We start from the raw sequence: 21,772 nt of genomic DNA on the forward strand, positions 1-21,772 counted from the left end.
CAGGATACCAAACCTAGGAATCACATAAATTGACACTGAAAAATTATACTTTGAAGGCTAGAAATAAAAGACCTGAGAGGATCTGCTTGCTCAAGATAATTCCAAGAGGAACGTGACACGATTTTCCTCTCTGGAGAATGTTATGGAATAAGGCATTTTGAGTGGAGGCACCTAGGGAATTACAGCCAAAGCAACAGAAGGGATACCCAGTCTGGAACTTACTAGCCAGAAGACGAGTCAATTAACCCAACGTGCCTGTGATACTGCAATGCCCTAAAAATGGCTGCTTCGATGCTTCTGGCCCTATTTTCCCTTTTATCCCCTCTAAAAAATAGGGTCTTTGTTATCTTCCTACAATCTTGGCTAGATCTGTGTGTGCGTGCTAGAATTAATGCTATGTGACTTCTCAGGCTGAGTCGTTTGGCTTCTGCTTGGCTGTTTGCAGAGGCACCGCCCTTGGGGCCCAGAGCTACCATGTCAGAAGCTTGGACACCCTGCTGCGGCCAAGCAGGAGAGACACATGGAGGGGTCTCACGGAGAAAGAGACACTTTTTAAAAAAATATATTTTATGATACAGTTCCATAGGCTCTGGGATCTCCCTTCTCTCCCCACTGACTCCACCCATATTATACTTTTATAGTCCTTTACAAACAGTCTTAAGTCTGTCATTCTGCTATTTAAGTGTATCCTGACATTGTAGGTATGGACATTGGCAGGGAGTCCATTAACCTATTGGCAGAGAAACTTCTGGTCTACAGTTGCTGCGTGAAGGCAACTGCAAGAGAGCTGCCCCCAGAGAGAATCCCCCAGAAACATGGAAGATAACCACAAAATGAAATCACCGAGGGTTGGAATTGCCCATTAGGTACTAATGGATCACTGGAACAATATCTGAGCCATAGGATGAAGAGATTCTTAACCACGGGGAACTATTGTGACAGATGAGAAGTTCCATGTCCTGCTTTTATGTGCACACTGGGCACCATCACTCTTGCTACTTCCTAGGCTGGCATGGATACTAAAAGACATAGGAAACAGACACTGGCTCACCTTGGAAGGGTCACTTTAACATTTAGACTCATCCAAGACACAATCTACTTTAAAAGGTGGTGTGTGGCCCGAGAGCTGCAGATATTCTTAAACTTAAATCTTGGACACCCATGTGTCAGTGATGTCTCTCAGTCTATGTGCAATGGTTAAGACTTGTACAACAAGCAGATGAATTTACGATTCTGACCTTGATTTGTTTGGCTATAATTTTGAACTCCCTCTTGTTTTAGTCATACAGGCAGTTATCTTCACTATCCTGTACAATGTATCTCTGCAAACCATCTCAGATCTTTCTAGAACCATGTAGAGCATTTAAAACCAAACAGAACAATGAAGATTTAGCAAAAATAACCACACCAGGGATGCCACTGAAAGTTTAGGTCATCCATATACACTTAGGTACATGAAAAATAAGTATTGAATTATAATGAGAATTGCTAAAAGAGCCTTTTCCATTCTGCAATTTAAATAGTGTCGTGCAACATAATTTTTACCTTTTAGCATGAAAGAAAATCAGTGCATCACTGCGCATGTAACAGCGGCATACCTTGAAACATGCTGTATGGCATCCTGGAAGAACACCAACTTAACCTCTTTGGGGTTTATGAGGTTATAGTCATCAAGATAGTCCTGGAGAACATTTGCAATTTTATCCATATCAGGCATATCATTATAAATCCGATCAGCCTTGTCGGCTCCAAACTATAAAATGATTTATCAAAGAAAAAACAAATTGGATTAATTTGATATCTATACATACATGATTCACAACATCTATTTTAACTTAAGTGGTGCACTGAATTCCACTGAATCTGGTGTAAAATTCACACAGGAATAGGACTCAGGTAGAGGAGTTTAGTTTTTCTGGTTTTTCCACATTCTGGTTTCAAACTGTTGCTCTTGTGCTGACGCTAACTACTGGTTAAAATATGCATGGGAGACTTTTTATTAAAAAATTGTCAAAACTATATGCAGTTTTACATTTTATTTCTTTATTATTACTTCTTTATTATTATTATCATTTTATGATATGATTCCACAGGCTCTGGGATTTCCCTTATCCTCTCCCTAGGTCACCTCCTCCCACTGAGTTCCCCTAAATTATTACTATAGTATAGTTCTTCATAAATAGTCATATGTTCATCATTGCAGGCATGGACATGGCAGAGTCCAGTATCCTAGTGTGAAGATATAGTTAATAGTTTCACTGGGAGTTCATTTTTGATCTGGAAATAGATGTATACTGCATTGTATCCTCACATCTGCATATGATACTCTCCATTACACAGTTACTATACATCCTCTTAAATGAAAAGCCACAATACAGAATCAACAGTGGGAAGAAAAATAGAAATTTACAACACCATGAAGTTAAATAACATGCTACTGGATGTGTTGTCGAAGAAATGAAAAAGAAAATCAAGAACCTTCTGTAGGAAAATGATGCTACTGTATGATCTATGGGCCAGTGAAGAATTTAATGAGAAAAATGTTTTGAAGCTATGAAACAAAAAAACATCAAAATCCTTGAGATAGTTTCCACTGGTCTTTGCTGGTGAGATGCATCCTGTAAGCAGCAAATAGATTGGTAGACTGGATTAAAAAACAAAACCAATCAATAACATTTGATTGATGAGTTTAAGCCACTTATATTCAGGTTTAATATGAATGGGTGGTAATTTGTTCATCATTTTAGCAATGGGTCGTTCATTGATTTAGTCTTCTGTTATTTAACAGGTATTTCTTCACATTAACCCTTTGTTTTGATGGGTGCTATTCCTCTTCTTTGTCAAGAGAATCTCTTTAAGTATCATTTGTTGGGCAGGTTTGGGAGAGACATAGTCTTAACTTTTCTTTACTGTGGAAGAATTCTATTATTTTCAAAGACAGAGGAAAGTTTTGCTGGATATGTTAACCTGGGCTGACAATTTTTTTTTTTTTTTTTTTTGCTTTTAGAATCTAGAATATGTCGCTCCATTCACTTTTGGCCTATAGAGTTTCCTGTGAATTTAATTGGCATTCCTCTATGTCACTCGACTTTTTTCATGAGCACTTTTAAAGATCTTTTCCTTATGTTCAATTGAAGAGCTTGATTATCGTGTGTCTTCGTGAAGATCGCTTTTGATCAAGCCTGTTGGGAGTTCTATACCCCTCCTGGATGTTGTTTCCCAATTCTTTCTCTAGATTAGGAGATTTTCCCGTATTATTTCATTAAATACACCTTTAATCCTAGCTTCTCTTTCTGCACTCTTTCTGGACTCCCATAACTCTTAGATTTGGCCTTTTAATAGTGTCTTTGAATTCTTAAATACTTTTTCTTTAGCTTGACCTAGCTCTACTTCCAGCTTTTTGATTGTTTTCCCTGGTGACAGGAAATATCTTCCAATTCTAAGATTTTTTTTCTTCTGCTTTATTCATTCTATTTTGGAGACTCTCAAATGTACTTTTAATTTGCTCCACTGTATTTTAAATTCCTAACATATCAGCTTTGATTCATCCTGTGTGACATATTCCTTGAATTCCTTTAACTCCTATATTACATGTTTCTCATTGTTGATAATATTTTATAACAAGTGTTTTGAAATCTGTATCCCCATTTTCTCAATGTCTTCCTCAGTGAACTGAGGTTGAAAAAGCTTTTGCTCCTTTGTAGTGAAGTCTTTAGTAATATTCATTGTGCCTCTCTTTTCTTTTGCTCTTGATCATTGCATGACTGGTTATCAGATTCTTCTCCTTTGGGGCAGGTTTCTAAGCTATGTTACCTACAGATCTACAGTTTGATTTTACTTATTGCAGTTGGTACCCTGCCATTGATTGAGAACCTACTATGTGCTTATTTTTGTGCTGGAAGTTGGAGACTGAGGGTGAAAACCAATATGGCCCTTGCCTGTTGGAATACTTTACATAAACAGGAGACAACTTGGTAAAACAAGGTGACCGTCTGTTCACGTTGGTGGTAGGTTAGATAGAAGATTTATTCTAGGCCAGTCAAGACGGCAAAACTGTGCTCAAGTACATATTTTTGAGAGGATGAGTTTAAGGTAATCAGAATGAAAACTTTGGTATTAGAATTATCCTGAAATGAGGAGGGCAGTTTTGTGAACTAGCTAGATTCCCATAACTGGAAGCATTTGAGTGGTAAGAGGGGATTCCAAATTGAATACCTAGTAGTTCTCTGTGATTCCACCTACCACCAAAAGGAATGTAACTAGGCTAAAGTCAGAAACTTTCTATAAAGCATGAGATAGTAAATATTTTAGATTTACTAGGATATACTACATTCTCCTGTTGGGATGTAAAAGCAAAAAATGCATTGTACACAAATGAATGAGCATGACTGTGCAGACTTGGTTTACAAAAATAAATCTCAACATTTAATTTTCTCAGATGTAAAACTCATAATACATGCAACTGAAGTAGAAAACCATAAATACTTTATAATCTGTTAGCATGGTCCAAAGTGACATAGTTACCTTAATGAAATCTCCAAATATGATGGGTTTGTTTAAGAAATACTCCAGGCCAATTGCAATTCCAAAATATTTGTCTGTCAAGAATCAAAACCAAGCTTTAATGGACTGTTAAGCATGAATTCTGTATTTTAACAATAAATGCAAAATAATTTCAACTGTTACTTTATTTAGAAGTCTTACAGATAGTCCTTGGTGAGGATCTGGGAGTCCACAGGGTTGTATACAAGCCTCCTCCTGTCCACCTGCTCCACCCTGGGGTCCCCCCCACCCCACTTTGTGCATATGACCTCCTGTTAAGAGGTTGTCAGGATCACTCTTGATTCCCACTCTATCTTTGTAGTTTTACTATTGTCTAATGCTGATTTAAGTCTGTTGTCTATAAGTTATCTGTTATCTGTTATGTTCCTGATAGGTTATACTTCACGTCTTCCTTACACATTCTAAGGAGATGGAAGCTTTCTCTGCACCAAGGTCTGCATCCCAACAGCCAAGGAGACCATGGGGAAATGGAATGCCTTCGGAAGCCAAGAACTCTGAGGTCATCCACCCCCGTTTGGATTTACCACATGGGATGGGAGAAGCCCAAACCCTTCCTTGCAGGATCCAAGGTCATCAACAACAGTCAAGAGCCCTGAGCAGTTCACAGAAACAGAACAGTAAGCTTCCTTCAGGACTAGGGAGAGGAGCTTTCTCTGGTCCTCACTTAGTTCCAACTTTGGATCCGCTCCAGAGCTCCTCACCCCAACACACACACACACACACACACACACACACACACACACACACACACACACACACACACACACACACACACACACAAATTGGAATAGATAGAGAACAACAAGGAAAGCTTGGAACCAGACAGGAAACAGTCAGCGTGGACTCACACATGTCTTACTAGGTAGGACACAAAGATTAGTTACTCCTCACTAAGGTATTGAGGATTTCTCTGCACACCCCTCCTAAAACTGTTCTGCACTTTAACTGTTGACATATGCCTTGTTAGAGTTATAAGCCAGTTTAGACTATCCCAAAATCTGCCAAGCTCAGCAAAATTAAGCTTCAACACTATAAACTGCTAAATATAAAAATGAAAATAGTCACGAGACAGCTGAATAGTACCCTATAGCCATTTTAAGGTGTGTAGCAGCCGGTTCTATGTATAAATTAAAATTGAAATGTCAATGAAGTAGTCACAGGATGTGGTTAAGAACTTGCATTTTTTTAAAACATATTTGTTACGCAATGTCATGTCAATTAATTCCTTAATGTTGTAAATTGATGTTGATGTTATGTTGTGGCTTTTAATTGATCGGGATGATATTCTGCCAGCTCTGTCTTCAGACCAGAGATGGTCTCCCCAAGAAACCACTGAATTTATCTGGACAATAAGATGTTGGACTCTATGCTTGCAATGAAAGAATCTTGACTGAATTTGAACTGTAATACTGCAACAAGGTGGGGGAATCCACCATGGGGGGAGGGGATGGGGAGGGGTTGGGGGAATCCCAGAGCCTGTGAGACAGTGTCACATAATGCAATGTAATCAATAAAAAAAAATAATAAAATCACAGAACAAAAAAAAAGTCTTACTGTAATTGGGAAGTAAGATGGCCATGTTTACTCTATGTGTCCTTAATTTTGTTAATTATCCACCAATATTTAAGGTGAAAAACACTTAAATATTTTAAAATTTGCTAATGTCATTTATATAATGAAAAAGTACATTAATTTTACCAAATGCTGTTTCTCCTATTTCCTCTTTTCCACTTAAGATTCTATATTAAGTTAAAGTTATCAACCCTTCCTAAATAAAATTATTTTCATAATATTTCAATTTTTAATATATTTGAGCTATAAAAATAACTTTTACCCATGGATTATTAAAGCTTGGTATCTTATATAAATACATTTAATTTTTTCCTTTATAAGAAATGAACTTGGTTTTCTGTGAAAAAAATGATTTATACTTACTAGCCATTTCTGTCAAAATAACATGAAAATAGTGTTTATCTTCATTATTAATCAAACGATCATGGAAAACTCTTTGACATTCATGGCAAAATAGTCTAAATATCTGAAGTTCTTCTCTTATTGTTCCTGGATCACACTGGAGGATACCTGTTTAAGAAAGGAGAATTCAGTTTGTGGAATTTCCAGCAATAGTTTAATTAAGTAGTCAATCCTGAAATTTAACTTTGCCTAGAACCAAGTCTTACCCAGTGGATAGGCACATACAATGGTGATTCCCTTTTTGAAAGCAAACTGAGAATACATCTGGCAAAATCTGCCTCCCATTTTGATTCTTTAGCTCAAACTGTGAAGGTGATGAACCTTCACAGTATATATAACCCTCATTTCTTGGCTATGTGCCTTGCAATGTTAAGTAAAAATTGTTACTTTTAAATGCTACACAATGTACTTGAAATGTTTATGGAAACTAGAATTGAAAGGTAAACTTATTTTGGTACAAAACATTTTTGAAATCATATGTAGTTTTTTCACAATGCAACTTTATTCATTTATTTAAGAAGCAGATACACACGCGGAGAGAAAGGTAGATTTATAAAAAAGAGCGAACTCCTGTCTGTTAGGTCGCTGCCTCAAATGCCCACAGTGGCATGGGCTAGGGAACCAAAAATGCAAACCAGGCCTTCCATGTGAGCCTCAGAAGCCTAATCACCTGAGCCATCACTACTGCCTTCTTAGGTCCACATTAGCAGGAATCAGGAGTGCAGCCTGTCATTGAACTAAGAGCTGTTAAGGAATGGGATGGGCATCCCAACTGCTTGGCTAAATTTCCCCATGAACTCATTTTTTAGTTCCATTTTCCAAATTCCTAAAGTATAATTGTATGCTTATCTCTTAACTTTTTCCCCTGATGTTTACACTGTTTCAAAACACTCTTACTCTTCTCTAATGCCTCACTCCTCTCTTTGGCCTTTTTCGTTTCTACTCCAACGATTTATTTTAAATTGTATTTGAAAGGCAGAGCTAGATGAAAGAGAGAAGAGAAGAGAAGAAAAAAGAGAAGAGGTCTTTCTCCCCCCATCTCCATCTTCCATGTATCTTTTCACTCCCCAAATGGCCACAATGGCCAGGTCTGGGCCAAGCTGAAGGCAGGTGCTACAAATTCATCCTGGTCTCTTACATGGGTGGCAGGGGCCCAACCACGGGGCACATTTTCTGATACTTTTCTACACACATCATCAGGAAGCAGGAATGGAAGTAGAACAGCCAGAACTTCAACTGACACCTACTTAAGATGCTGGCATCCTAGGCAGCACCTTAATCCTTGTGCCATAATGCCAGCCCTCTGTTTCAATTATTTTGAGTAGTCTTCCTAATACATTATTGTAGACACAGTTCTAATTATTGCAATGACAATGAAAGCAATGTTGGATAGCAGTGTTTGGAAATGTTCCTTCTCCACAGCACTGCTCATGTGGGGATTGCCACACTGTGCAAATGAGGCAGAGAGAGTCCTGTGCACACAGGTACACACAGCAGTATTGAAGGCACTATCCAAACTTTGGGATTCTAGGACATTTCTACAGACAATGCTGCAGCTTTTTCACATTTGTGTGTGCAGAGAAACACACCTAGGATATGAATTCTATTGTGTTTTATGAAGGGACACAGAGAGGGAAAGCTTTGCTAAGAAGGTAAAGTTTGGGTAGAGAAAGTGAGCCACATGCATGACAACGCTCTAACAGCAGTACAGGAGTACTACTCCCTTCCAGGAGAAAGTGGAGATGGGGGAATGAAGAGGATATGGGGATGTGAAGAGGCGGTGAAGGCATGACAAAAGGATGGGAGTGGCAATGATGGGGGAGGTCTGGGTCCTGATCTTGCAGAGACTCAGCTGCATAGCAATTGCAGGGGAAGCAGACTCTGGAGGCTCAAGGTAAGGTAAAAGGACTAACCAGAAAGAATAGAGAAGAGGCTTTTACCATTAGAAAACTGGGTGAGAGGGAATGAAGGTTGGGCCAGAATGGTAGTAAAAAGAGACATGGAAGTGATTAGACTTGCGGTATATGAGAAGGTAAATTCAGGTCAGAATTGTTCATGGATTGGATGGGGGTTGTTAACATTTTTGGCCAGAAGAACTAACATCAGCTCCCTTTGGGAGAACAGTACATGTAGATTGGAGGGATAAAAATAGAATTTTGTTTAGACACAGCAGGTGTACAAAGTACAACTGGATATTTGAGTAAGGTCATTGAAAAGGAAGGTAGGTATGCAAATCACACCCTTAGCACAGTGGTCAGGGCTAAAAGTAGGAACTGTGAGTGCCAACTCTCCATAGGGGGTATTAACACCATAGAATTGATAGTTTACTTAAGTGTATGTATAGGTTAAAAAGATGATTGAAGGCAGCGGCTTTAGCCACAACATTTTAAGATACGGAGGAGTGGCAGCCATGAAATAATACTGATCAGCAGCAGCCAATGAGAGAGAAGCCATGGAGAATGCATGTCCCAGGCCCTGGGCCACTAGGAAGGACCAGAGGGAGACGTGTGGTGGGCGATGCTAAGAGGTGAAGGTTCAGACTGGGAAATGACCATTGGGAAGAGCAGTCCAGTGCAGTGCCAGTCAGAGAACAATTACTGGAATATATTAAAAGTAGCTCTTGGGGGAGTTGGTGGGAAAGTGAGGAGAGACCATTGTTTAAGGGATATTTCTAGGAAGGGCAGAGAAATATTAAGGTGTCATGAAGCTTAAGGACTGTTGTTTTTTAAATGGAAGCTTTATAATGGTTAGGAAGGTGCAGGAGAGGAGTGGGAACTATGAGAGTAGCATCACTGAGTGGGTGCAATAATGGACTGCTCTTCAGGGGCAGAGGCAGTGCCCACCCAGGACAGGTGCACTTCAGAGCAGCAAGGTACACAGGCTGAGTGGGGATTTAGAGGAGACAGCAGCTCTGCCTTATTGCCCTTCCCTCTCTTTGTCCCTCTCTTCCTTCCTCCTTTCCTTCATTTCCAGTGAAAAACATTATCAATAGGAATGAAAATTGCGAAGTATTGTTGGCAGTTTGACAAAGCTATGAAGTGATCAGCATGGGGTAGGGGTGGAGGGTGACTTGAACAGGGAAGCTGCAATGGAATTTTCTAGTGTGTCACAGAGAGATGGATACAATATGATTCCACTGAGAGGTTTGGGGGCCAATGAACACGAAAGGGAACTATAGTTCAGAGGATGGGGGTGGGATACATTACCTTGCACACATTTTGATAAATCCCTTAAATTAAAGACATAATGGGACTTGGCTGGTGTTGGCAGGAGATCAATGCTCATTCTATTATAAATCTCCACCGCAGCTTCTACAATGTTGGATGCAGTTTGTTTCACAGGTGGTAGAAAGTCATTCAGGAAGCCATTTAGGATGGCCTGCAACCATAAACAGAAAATAAGAGGGGTTAGATTAAAAAAATTCTCAAATACCCCCGATCTGGCACTTTCTTCCTTCCTTTAACCAATGAACAGAAAATCCAAATGCTGTATAAGGACATGTGGTTGTTTTTACCCCAGAGGGCCCTGGGGCAGGCAGAAAGTCCCTAGGTGGCTCCAAAAGTTGTGGCTGAGAATAGCTACCCCAGACTCATTTAAGTGAAGCCGATCAATCAGAAGACAATACATACCTTTACCTCAAGCCCTGACATCACCACTACTTAAAGAATGCGCAATTCAGTCCAGGTGCAGCTTCAACGGCCCACGACCTTGTGGACCAGTGAACCTTGTCCAGGAGCAGACCCCAGATAAAAGCCTGGTTTTATCATCATTCTGGTCTTGGTAGCCCCGCTGTTTTGGTGAGGTTTTTATCTAACAGATGTTAGAGTTCTTCCACTTATTTCTGTGTTCAAGAATGGGCTTACTGCTTTCTGCTGATTGGAGATACCTGAGCGGTGTTCGTGGTTGACTCAGTGAATTTACCACAAACCTCCCCTGCTTGCTCTGGGCACGCAGCATCTTCATGGAGGGCACAAATTCCTCTGGAAAGGAATGGAAAGCTTCCCTTTCATTGTTATACCTGGATGAACAATAATTCCAAAGACTTTCATCTTCATGCACATTGAAAGTTCAACTATTTTGTAAGCTATGAATGGATCTTGCTTCAGTCTCTGTGTTGTAGAAACCCTGCTCTTGTCAGCTCAGATCAGGAGCTTTTAGGTCCTCTTTTGACACTTTCCTTTCTGTGCCTCCCATAACCACATCCCGAATGCATTTCTTCAATCTGTCTGCTTTCTTCTATTTCCCAAGGCATCACCCCTTCCTGGTCTTTCCTCTCTCTTCCCCTCCCTCCCTCAGTGTCCTCTCCATTTCTACTGATTTCCCTTCTTGTGAATCCTTTTAATCATGACAATCAGGTCACAGCTCCCATGGAGCCTCAGGCCTCCCCGGCCTCATCCTTTTCTCTGATTCTTACTGTGTCCCAGCTTCATCAGCATCCCATGATCCTCCTGCCCTCAGATCTGCATACGTTTGGGTCCCTCCAAGCACATTCTCTGGGTCCAGAACAAGCATAGCACTTTCCAAAATTTTCCAAAATGTGGCACTTTTTATATACCACTTTCATTTTTTCTCCTACACAGCTTATTGAAATGAATACAAATATATTGCAAGGAGCTTCCCATGGATGTAAGTTATGTTGGTTTGAACAAAAACCTTTTTGGCACATCCCAAGGCTGTGTATGTGTTGTCTGTCTTCTCATCTGTGAGGGCCTCTTTCGGAAGAAGAGGCTCATATAGCTGGACTTGGAAGCCCACTTAATCTCCCCATCACTGTTTGGGGTTAGTGACAAAGTCAGTTTCTCCAGATGGGTCATCCAAGTTATCTCATTCTACCTGCTCCATTAACCAGTTCCCGTAACATCACATTTACACAAGTACTTTCTCTTCCTGGGACTCTTCTCTCCCCAATCATCACTGAGAGCAAAAATACAGGGGCAAGGTGCCAATGCCTACCACCACTCTCTGGGTGCCCACACTTACCTGTGTTTCACTCAGGGAGGAACAAATGGTCTCTGTGGCAATACTGGAGTTGTGGGAACTTTGGAACAACAATGTGTTCTCCACCTTTCTGGCTCTCACTCCGCCACCCCCTCCCCATTCAGGCCCATCCTTGCCTGGAAAATCTGTTTCAGACTGTGCTCTGAGGGCATTGGGAGGCATAGCATGCTGAAGTGCCGGATGAAGCGGGGGGTCACAGGGTTGCGTCCACCACCTGGGGGAGCACATGCTGATGCGATGGTTACATCCTGTGTGGGGAGAAACTCACTTAAGTCACCTAGCAGAGAGAGAGATGAGATTGACCCATCCCAATAGTACGACTCACAACCCATATTCTTGAGCACCTGCCATATGCCAACAATGCCAGTTTCCTGCATATTCAATGACTTAATCTTCACAACATTGCAGGAAAACAGCATTACTCCATTTCACAGATGAAACAAACAAATCACCTAGTTAGGTCCTGGATGGTTAAATAAGTGCTCAGGATGACTCAGTTGATTCACCTACCTATGCAAATATCTTAACGTAAATATCTCAACTTTTCTATTATTAGCTCATCCTTCAGTCTGGATGATGTTATCCATTTCAAGAAGTTGCAATGATTAATATTTCAAAAGATTTAAATTACTGTAATTTTTAGTTTTTAAAATTAAAAATACATTTTTAGTTCTTATTTTAGTTTTTAAGATAAAAAAATAAGGTGGACAAAACTTCACTTACATTGCAAGATTATGGAGCTTACTGATACCTGCCGCCCTACCCCACTCCTGCCCACATTCCTCTCCCTCCCTCTTCTTTTTTTCTTGTTTTTATGATAGCATACTTCTACATTTTACAACCACAGAAAACCTTGGACACTTTGTCACTAGAATTAAAATATATCAGTTATTTCAATACTAAGTGTAATTCTCATCTGTGGTAGTCACTTATAAAGTTGGTGGGAACATCAACTGTATAAAATCTGAACTTATTTTTCCATAGAAATTTAAATTCCCTTGAACCTCTGGTTGTTGGGAGCACTGCACGAGTGCCCTGCCCTAAAATAATGACTGGTTCAAGGCCAGAAGGCAGCAGGAAGACAGAAGGTCACAGGTGAGGCGGATCTGCCTCCTTTCCAGGGCCTGGCCAGTCAGGTAGCACCCAGTGGACCCGCGGGAATGCAAGTGATGGGAGTGAGAGCTGAAATTGCTGTGACAATAAGTATAGTTATTGTTATTTTATAGGCTAGCCTGTTTTTGTAATTTTTTGGAGCACAGAAAATGTAGCTGTTTTAGCCGCTTTTATAATTTTTAGCTAGAGGAATTAAGGATGCTTCTATTAAAGAAAAGTGCTTTTGATTATTGTTTTATTGTTAATGGGGTTATAGGGTCTATAGTTGTAGGGGGATTTAATATTTGTAATTTTTGTTTTTAGAATTATATTTTTTCCCTTGTAAACTATTTTCCCATCGAATAATGGGCAAGTTGTAAAAATAGAAATGTGGTAGGAATGTACTACTGATTAGCAGGTAATCGCATGTGCCTTGGCCTTGGAGTCCTGGCTGCCGCTCCATGGCTACTGTTGAAGAATGAATAATGGCTTGCTTTGAAGAATATGAATACAGTGTTTTAAAGAATTATCTCTGGGGACACCTGCCTAGCCCTGAAGTGCAGACGCAATGACCGAATGTCTGTATATGCCCCCTTAGTCTTGAAGTAAAAAAATAGAACAATTAGTTGCTTGTGCAGAAGCTTGTGAGGTGTCTGAGTAAATAAAAAGGACAGCTTTTTCTTGGGCGGTGGTGAGAACGCATCAAGTGTCAGTGTCTGTGTCTTTCTTTATCGCCGACTCCACGCACCCTTCCCGAGCTCCGAACTCTCGGCTGGAGCTGGACTCCGGCATCTGGTCACATTTTTACTCAAATGATCAACACATAGCCTTGTTTCTGAGTGTGTTTCTATTTAAAGATGCCTTATTTACTGTCTGTGTTAGTTAATTCACATTGAACCTATGCCTAACTGAAACTTACAAATCTCATGCCTTTTTTTCTTAAGATACACTCCAGCCTTTTTGCATTTAGCAACATGAGAGGTTTGGCAATCATGGTATCATGCACACACACAAAGGAAGGATTAAGAAGGTGGCACTAAGTAGGCACCCTTTGCAGCCTGGCAGCTGAGACAAAAAGGCAGAGTACTGTCTGATCTTAGCTGTGTGCTGTTTGTTAGGTGGCTAGAATTTTTTGCATGTCTGCAAATGACCAAGAAAGGGCTTTAGTTGGTGTTTTATAATCACAAGTCAACTTTGTGAGTGGGCGAAGTAACTAACACAGAAATCACAAATAACAAGAACCTACTCCCAAAGCAGAGGCAGAGTGGGGGAAGCAGGGACATGCCAGGCAGAGGGTAAACAGTGAGTGCAAATTCCTCTGGCAGGAGGAAGAATTTTAAGACCAGGAGGAAAGTACTGATGGCTTTTAGGTAATGGGTTGACAGCATCAGAACTGTATTCAAAAGGGTCACCGAGCCTCAAGGCAATAGGTGTTGGGTAGTTTAATCCTCCCCACATTGCTATATGGTGGCTAGTGTTAGTCATGGTATTTCAGGAGACAAAGAGAAAGAGGGCCTAGTTAAGGCATTGGCCACGGAAATGATAGGAAGTGGGTGTTCAGGAAGAAATTTGTAGCCATCAGCTTATAGATTAGCAGGAAATTTTGGAGTTTGGGCCGTTTCCTGTTCTCTGGGACTAGCCACATGATTCCTCTTACAGAGACGCTGGGAGGGCTAAATAAGCAACTCTGTCAAGTGGGAAGCACTCAGGACAGCTGCTGTCCCAATTATTTTTCATTCAAGCAAAACTAAGCTCATCCCAAATATATCCTGTTTCCTAGAATGGTGGTTTCCATTTTCCAAAAATAGAAACCAGACCATCAACCCAGGTTCTACATTTTCTTTCCAAGTCCACACCACATAAATCTGCTCATCTGCCTTCTGACCCCTGCTGGTACCTCACATTACCACACTGAGGCCCCAACCCCAGCTCCTCTCCTCTTGGCAACTGCAGTTCTATCCCATCTCTGTAACCCATCCATTTGCTGCAGTCAGCATGGGATCTTTCCTTACTATTTCCTTCAGACACTCCCCAATTGCAGGAAGGGTCCCTATTCCTCATTGGGGATCCACTTTGTTGCTCACATTGCACATACCACAGTATCTCACATCCCAGTGCTGTTCTTTCCTGCCTCTAACTTCATAATCTGGTCTTGAGTTCTCTAGGAAGTTCTTCTCATTTTCAACCCTGTGGCCCTCCTGTGTACCCCCTCCCCCATGGATCACCCTGCATCATAAATATCTGTTGGCTCTCTGAGGAGGAGCTCTGCAGGAGGCAGAGACTGTTTCACTTGTCCATGGACCTCCTGAGTCAAGCATGACAAGAATGTAAGAATTCAATATGGACCAAAGGAACTGGATTATCGGTAAGAAACATGGAGGCCATATGATGACCCAAATAGCATCCCCCATTCCCAAATCATATATTTAAGTCCTAATCTCCAGTATTATCTCAGAATGTGACAGTATCTGTACATAGGGTATATAAAGAGGTAATTAAGCCAAATGTGACCAGAGATCCATGCCCTTATGAGAGCTGAGGCCAGACGGACAAGAAGGAAGCCCACATAAAGACAAGGAAGAGGATGGCCACCAAGAAGCTGGAGAGGATCCAGAAGGCACCAAACATGCTGACACATTGATCTTGAACTTAGTTTCTGTTGCTTCAGCCACCAAATCTGTGCGAGTTGGCTATAGTAATCCCAGAATTTTTATATACCATATTTTCTTGTGATCTAAATTTAAAGACAACAAATATTTTAGAGTGTGAAGTTACCTGTATGTCTTTCCAAAAGAGTTTGTTTCGGTCATAAAATCCGCCAAAGTCTTGATATTGCCGGAGCAGTTCAATAGGAGGCTGTGAGCCGTAGTGATCTAGCCTGGGCATGTTTAAGTCATCGACAAAAATCACAACACGTTTATTCCCGGGTGCTCCTGGGGAAACAGGATGAGCTTCATTTCAGAATTATTTTCTCTTAGAAAAGGCAAGGCAAGGCTTAGGGATGGCTTTTGACCCCAATGGCACACTTGGTAAGTCAGAATGAGCTTGGTTCTCCTGTGATTGAGGAGGTCCCAGTGGGATCTGGCTTTGAAGAATCTAGACCTCCCACTGGCTCATCCAGGCTCCTGGAGACAAATGTGGACTTGGCCAGGATGTTCATGTTGTCAGGAGAGATGGCATGTGACAGTGGCAGTTTCCAGGAGATCTGGACCGTTCTCCAGACCTGGGTGAGGAAGATCCTTTTCTTTCAATGATAGGAAGTAGACAGAATGGCAAAGATGACCTTCCAGAAATGCTCTCTTGCCATCTTTATGGGGAAAAAAGAGCTAGGTATCCAAAAGCATTCTGATCATATCCTTTAGGAAATCTAGGACGGTGGAGCCATTTATGCTGTATGTAATGTTAAGATCAAGTGTAGTAACACAGTGAAAATCAATGTACCCAATCATCCCTGAAAGAACAAACTGTAGCTGAAAACAAGTAGTCATGGAGAGCAGAGGCGGCGATTCCCCTGACTCTAGTATCCAGGACTAGAGAAGTGCCGGGAAAACACACATCTCTGTGGCTGAGGTTGAATTATGGGAAGTGGGCTGTCACCCAGGTCTCAGTGGGCAGGGCCAAAGGACTCCAGCATTAAGAGGCTGCAGGATAGAACTGAGTGGAGGCTGAGACCCCAATTTTCAAACTCAGGGAGCATTCCCATGGGGAGGCCAATGCTCCACCTGCAAATAGTTGAGTTACCAAGTTCCTCAAAAGCATGTTTCTGAGAGCACTGGAACCATCACAGAGAGAAGACACCTGTCCTTTCCTTCCCCTCTAATCCCAACTGATCATTTCTCTGACAAGGAGAGTGGAGAGCAGGAAGGAGGACCCCAAACTTCTCTCCACCACCAGCACCCCACAATCCTGGCTAACAGAGAAGAGAAGCAGCTTGGAATTGGGTTTGAGACTGAAACTTTACAGTGGCCAACACACAAAATATTTGAGGGTGGCCAGAATGGTTCATTATTTATGTAGAAAGTTATTTGAGGAGGATCAAGGGGAATTCCACACAACTGGGTTCAAAGTTCAGAAAAATGAAAACAATTTCATGTTGATTCCCCATGGAATTCAGAGAATTTGATGCACCAGATAAAAAGATTGGCTTGTTTCAAATAAAGGGAAATCAGTACAAGTTTCAAGACCCTGGCTAGAGATGCAGAAGTAGACGTTGAAGATGTTTTGAGCTAAAGATGAGGGAAATGAGAACAAATGCCTAAATATTTAGCAAAGAATCACTTCTACAAATTAAGAAAATACCCACCTGTCATTTTATCATGTGCACTAATTATATGATCCATTAGCTTTACTGAATAATCTCTATGGGACAAACCAAAATGATAATTCTTACCAAGGACATTTTTTCTTTTTCTTTCCAGCTTTGACTCAATGATCTCTTGTGTCCTTGCAGATGATGTTTGAGCAGAAAAGTTGAGATAGACAGGGACATAGCCAGCTGATTCTTGAATTCTATTTAGCAAGCCCTTTGCAATAACAGACTAAATTGAAAAAGAAAGATTAATTGATTTCACACTCAACATATTTTTTGGTTGGTGATATCAGTTTTAATTGAGTACAATAAGAGAACACACAAGAGAAGTTAGAGTCCGGTGGAAATACCTACTTCTCTCTTACTGAATATTCTATTTAATTACACTTACCAGGACAAAAGAAATGTTCTAATTAGCTCTATCTCAGCAAAAGGTTTTATTTTAGTTATTTCCCCAACCCTCCCCTGATGCCCAAATCCATCTTGGTTACTATCCAAGCCAATTTAAAAGTAGGACTCTCAAAAGACCTACACACCTTGTACAAAAAATTTACAGGAGCAGTGAATCCTGTTTAATTGGACTTTCCCCAAGCCAAGAAGCCCAAACAATCCTTCAATCTACTTCCCTTTACCCCTGAAAAAGACCATTATGATGACATCATTACTGTGTCAGGCACAGGGGATACACTGACCTTTTATCAATGATTTTTTAGGGATACAAACTGCTCTGGCCAATTCCCATCCACCCAGTGAAGTGGCAGTATCAGAAATACTGATGGGGTGCAACACATAAGCCCCTATATGCAAACTCTGGTATGTAGGGTTTTTCCGATTTATAGGACAACCCAAGGACTTATCCAGAAACTGGCAAGCTCTGGAGTAATTTGCAGGCTTGATGTAGAGTCCATAGTTGAAATCTTCCCCAAGACAGCCATAAAAATTCCCTTCAAGAAATACTGTTATTTCTGATGCCATCTACCATGCCCTCATTTTTAGGTAGCACTTCTTGTGTGATACAGGTTTCCCACCTTGCCAACTCCCGTTAAGCCAGTAAACAGCACCGAGTGTTTCACAGCCAGCAGTTTTTCCATCAGATAGCCATAGCGTACTGTGTCTGTGGTGGGGACAAGCATCTCAAAAAATGGGACATCACGGCTGTATTTGAAGGTGGGTATGATTCGTTCCCAGGGATCTAGTCGTTTGGTGTCGAAGTCCATGTGAATGCTCCACAGATCGCCAGAACTGGGAAGCTACAACATAGGATAGAGAATGACTCTGAATGGCCAGTAGACTGTGTTGAAAAATGGCAGTACGCATGTTGTTAGAGAAACAAGGGCATTCAAAGACAGATGGATGTGGATTTCTTTTTTGTTTGCAGAAACCATCAATTTAAACATGCAATACAGGGGATGAAAACATCTGATACATATTTTACATTAACATCTCATGCTGGAATTGTAAAGCATCTTCTATTTGCTTCCACATCCAGGGGTTTACTCCCTGCCATGCTCTGAACTTGGTCATGGGGACAAATGTTCAAGGAGGCCCATGTCTGTCTTCAATGACCTGATACTCCACACAGGGACACATGCACTTCAAATAATACCCATGAGGAAAGAAGGATCCCAAATGTCAGAAAGGAGCAAACAGTTTTCCTTATTTTCTTTTTAAAATTTACTTGAGGGAATTGGGTAGGAAGAAATAACAAGAATGAGAACAAGAGAGAATCTATCTGGTATGTTTGTATTTCATATGATTGCAATGGCTGGGGCCAGGTTGGAGTCAAGGACAAATGACAGGTGCTGAGTGGCAGGGACCCATGACCTGAGCCATCATCAATGGCTGCCTTCCAGGGTCTGCACTGTCAAGAAGTTGGAGTCAGGAGCCTGAGCTGGGGATTGACCTGATATTCTGCTGTGAGGTGTGGTTATCTTATCAGGCTAAACACTCATTCCTATCTGCTTAGAAAACACACACACACACCCCAAAGCCCATGCCTGAACTCTTGCGGTCTAGTGCTAACATCTCTGTCAGATTTTGAGAGCCCTATCCTGCTGCCCTGAGGAGTCCAGAATATCTCCCTGGAGCTGGTGAGTGTGTCTGTCCTAACTGCCCAGTTGAACAAGGCTGGTTTTAACCTATAAATGTTTTGAGGATCCAGTAGGATGTTCAGTAAGTGTGGAACCCTAATTCATAATTCTCAGATTCCTAGAGAATCATTTTTTCTCCTTTTGATAGTTTAGTATCACTCTAATTTTAAATACTAAAAAAAATTTAAAAGAATATTACAAAGAACTCTCCAGGTGTCCTTATCTGGATTTGCCAATTGCTCACATTCTGCAGTATTTGCTTTGTTGCTACCTTTCTCCCACTGTGTAAGAGCCAAACAAGATTTTATCTTTTAGTTGTGCATTTCTTAAGATTTATTTCTTACACTAACAGTAAAATAACCAAAATCAAATTATTCATCACAGATACTGCCAAATATTTTACATTTTGTCTTCAAACATTTCTTATTTTTTTCAATAATGTCATGCAGTTGTATTTTTCAAGTCCAGGACCATGTGTTATATTTAATTATGTTTTCAGTGTTTTTACTTAGAAAATCTGTTTTCTTTGTATCTCATGAAAAAAAAAGTTGAATGTAGGCCAGTTGATTCTACAAAATATTCATCAATTTGGGTTTTCCAGATGCATTCCCATAATATTCAGGGTATGCATTTTTGAAATTAATATCACAAAAACAAGATTGTAGCTCTTTCTGTACCCCAGTTCAGGAGTTAGTTTTGACATTAATGAGGTTAAGGTACTATCTGCAGAGTTTCTCTATTAAAGATATTTTTGTCTTTAAAGCTCTCATAATTTGTGGAAATACTTTGAAACTATGCAAATGCTATTTCTCATCAAAAGTTTATCTACTGGTTTTAGTACCCATTGATGAGTCCTGGCTAAATGAACATTACAGTAATGGTGCAATGTAAGGACTTCCTATTCTATCCATGATTCTTGCTGCACTGATTAGCTGGGATTAGCTGTAAGAAAGAGCTTTTCCTTCTTTTCTACATGTTTACTAGCAATACGTGGTTTTCAGTGTGCACTGACAGACTTCTGTTTTGAGGTAAAATTCTATCCCATCATTTATTTTGATGTTCAGATCTACCCAGTTTTGACTAGGAGTCCCTTCAAATTGGCTCCAGGGTTCCTCTGACATGTTCTTTATTATTTGGCATTAGAAGATCCAGGTTCATTTTATACTAATGGGGTTCCTATTAGTGGAGCAAAGTACTGAGAAATTTGAGTGCTAGTTAAGTCCGTTGTGCTACTGAGGTGTCATTATGTCTAAACTGATCTTAGCACAGAGTATTAAGGATTTGTGTATATATGAATATGCACACAAACATACTTAGATGTTCCTTGACTAATGATGGAGTTATAGCCCAATAAATCATCTTAAATTGAAGATACTGTATTTAAAATGCATAATACATTTTCATATGCTCATGTGTTAATATTTTGAAAATTTAGAAGTACTGATACCTCAAAGTCCAACCCAGCAATACAGATCTTTTTCTCTAAAGATTTTAAAAACATTTATTTTTATTGGAAAGACAGATTTAAAGGGAGAAAGAGACAGAGAGAATGATCTTCTATGTGCTGTTCACTACCTAAATGGTTGTAATGGCCAGAACTGAGCCAAACCAAAGCCACGAGCTTCTTCTGGGTCTTCCACATGGGTGCCAGGTCTCAAGGCTTTGGACCATCCTGTACTGCCTCGCCAGGCCACAACCAGGGAGCTGGGTGGGAAGGTTCAGCAGCTAGAACATATGGAATCCCAGCACTTACAGGTGAAATACTAGCCAGTTGAGCCATTACACTGGCTCCATATAGAGTACATTCTAAACTTTCTCTTCCCATATTCATAAACCTTTTCTGTAACAGTGAGAAACATGCTTGCCATTATTCTCTATTTTTACACATTTACTCATCTAAAGAAATCACAGAAAATTGTTTCAAAACTGTAAGCTGTGGCTGGTGGGCCCTTGCCTTGCTTAATAGGCTAAGCATCCACCTATGGCTCCGGCCTCTCAAATGGGCACTGGCTTGAGTCCTACCGCTTCACTTATGGACTGGAAGGTAGTCGAAGATGACTGAACCCATGTGGGAGACCCATAAGAAGCTTCTGGCTTTAGATCAGCTCAGCCCCAACTGTTGTGGCCACTGGGGAGTAAACCAGCAAATGGATCCCTCTGTGTCCCCCTCTTCTCTCTATAAATCTGCCTTTTAAATAAAAATAAATTCTTTAAATAAACCAATCACATGGTAAAAAATAAATTAATATTCATATATTAGAGTTTTCACATAATTACCTTTTTTTATATGTCTGGGAGAGGCCTTCTAAATATTTTTAATGCATTAAATGATACCTATAGGTAAAAAGGTGAATAGCTTAAAATTCTTAGTGTATAATTTGTATTCATAATAGAAATGAAGCTCTGAGTTTTAATTTTTAATTTTTGTGATTCAAAATTATTAAATTTTAAATTTAGTTTGTTCTTACCCTGGCATCAGGATTATCATCAAATTGCGTTCTAATAAATGTATCAAAAGAATCCCAATAGTTTTCAGTTAAGTTTCCACCCACAGACCATAAATAACAGAATATAAAAGTCTGACAAAGCAGAGTGTTCAGTTTTGTCTGCTCCTGAAAAAGAGAAACAGTTTTTAACGTTTTATGTGTAAATGTAAGAATCCTAAGTTGCCAAGTTTAAATACTCTTTTGTTGAGACTCATGCATTTTAAAATAGTTGCTTTTATAACTCAGTTGTTGGTTCAGAG

At 40.3% G+C, this 21,772-nt stretch overlaps 1 protein-coding gene across 1 annotated transcript in view; it reads right to left on the reverse strand.

The window, feature by feature from the left end:
• Nucleotides 1–21,772, reverse strand: part of DNAH6 (dynein axonemal heavy chain 6) — a 250,072-nt gene that overhangs the window by 85,581 nt on the left and 142,719 nt on the right. Inside the window, exons 37-45 of the mRNA XM_058667697.1 lie at nt 21,495–21,638; nt 17,965–18,186; nt 17,018–17,165; nt 15,403–15,560; nt 11,652–11,783; nt 9,744–9,915; nt 6,499–6,645; nt 4,525–4,598; nt 1,599–1,753 (exon numbers count right to left, since the gene is read on the reverse strand). Coding sequence (XP_058523680.1) covers nt 1,599–1,753; nt 4,525–4,598; nt 6,499–6,645; nt 9,744–9,915; nt 11,652–11,783; nt 15,403–15,560; nt 17,018–17,165; nt 17,965–18,186; nt 21,495–21,638 — 1,352 coding nt within the window. The remainder of the gene's footprint in view (nt 1–1,598; nt 1,754–4,524; nt 4,599–6,498; nt 6,646–9,743; nt 9,916–11,651; nt 11,784–15,402; nt 15,561–17,017; nt 17,166–17,964; nt 18,187–21,494; nt 21,639–21,772) is intronic.

The sequence above is a fragment of the Ochotona princeps genome, chromosome 8 (assembly GCF_030435755.1).
Source record: "Ochotona princeps isolate mOchPri1 chromosome 8, mOchPri1.hap1, whole genome shotgun sequence".
In the NCBI taxonomy this organism is placed as follows: Eukaryota; Metazoa; Chordata; class Mammalia; order Lagomorpha; family Ochotonidae; genus Ochotona; species Ochotona princeps.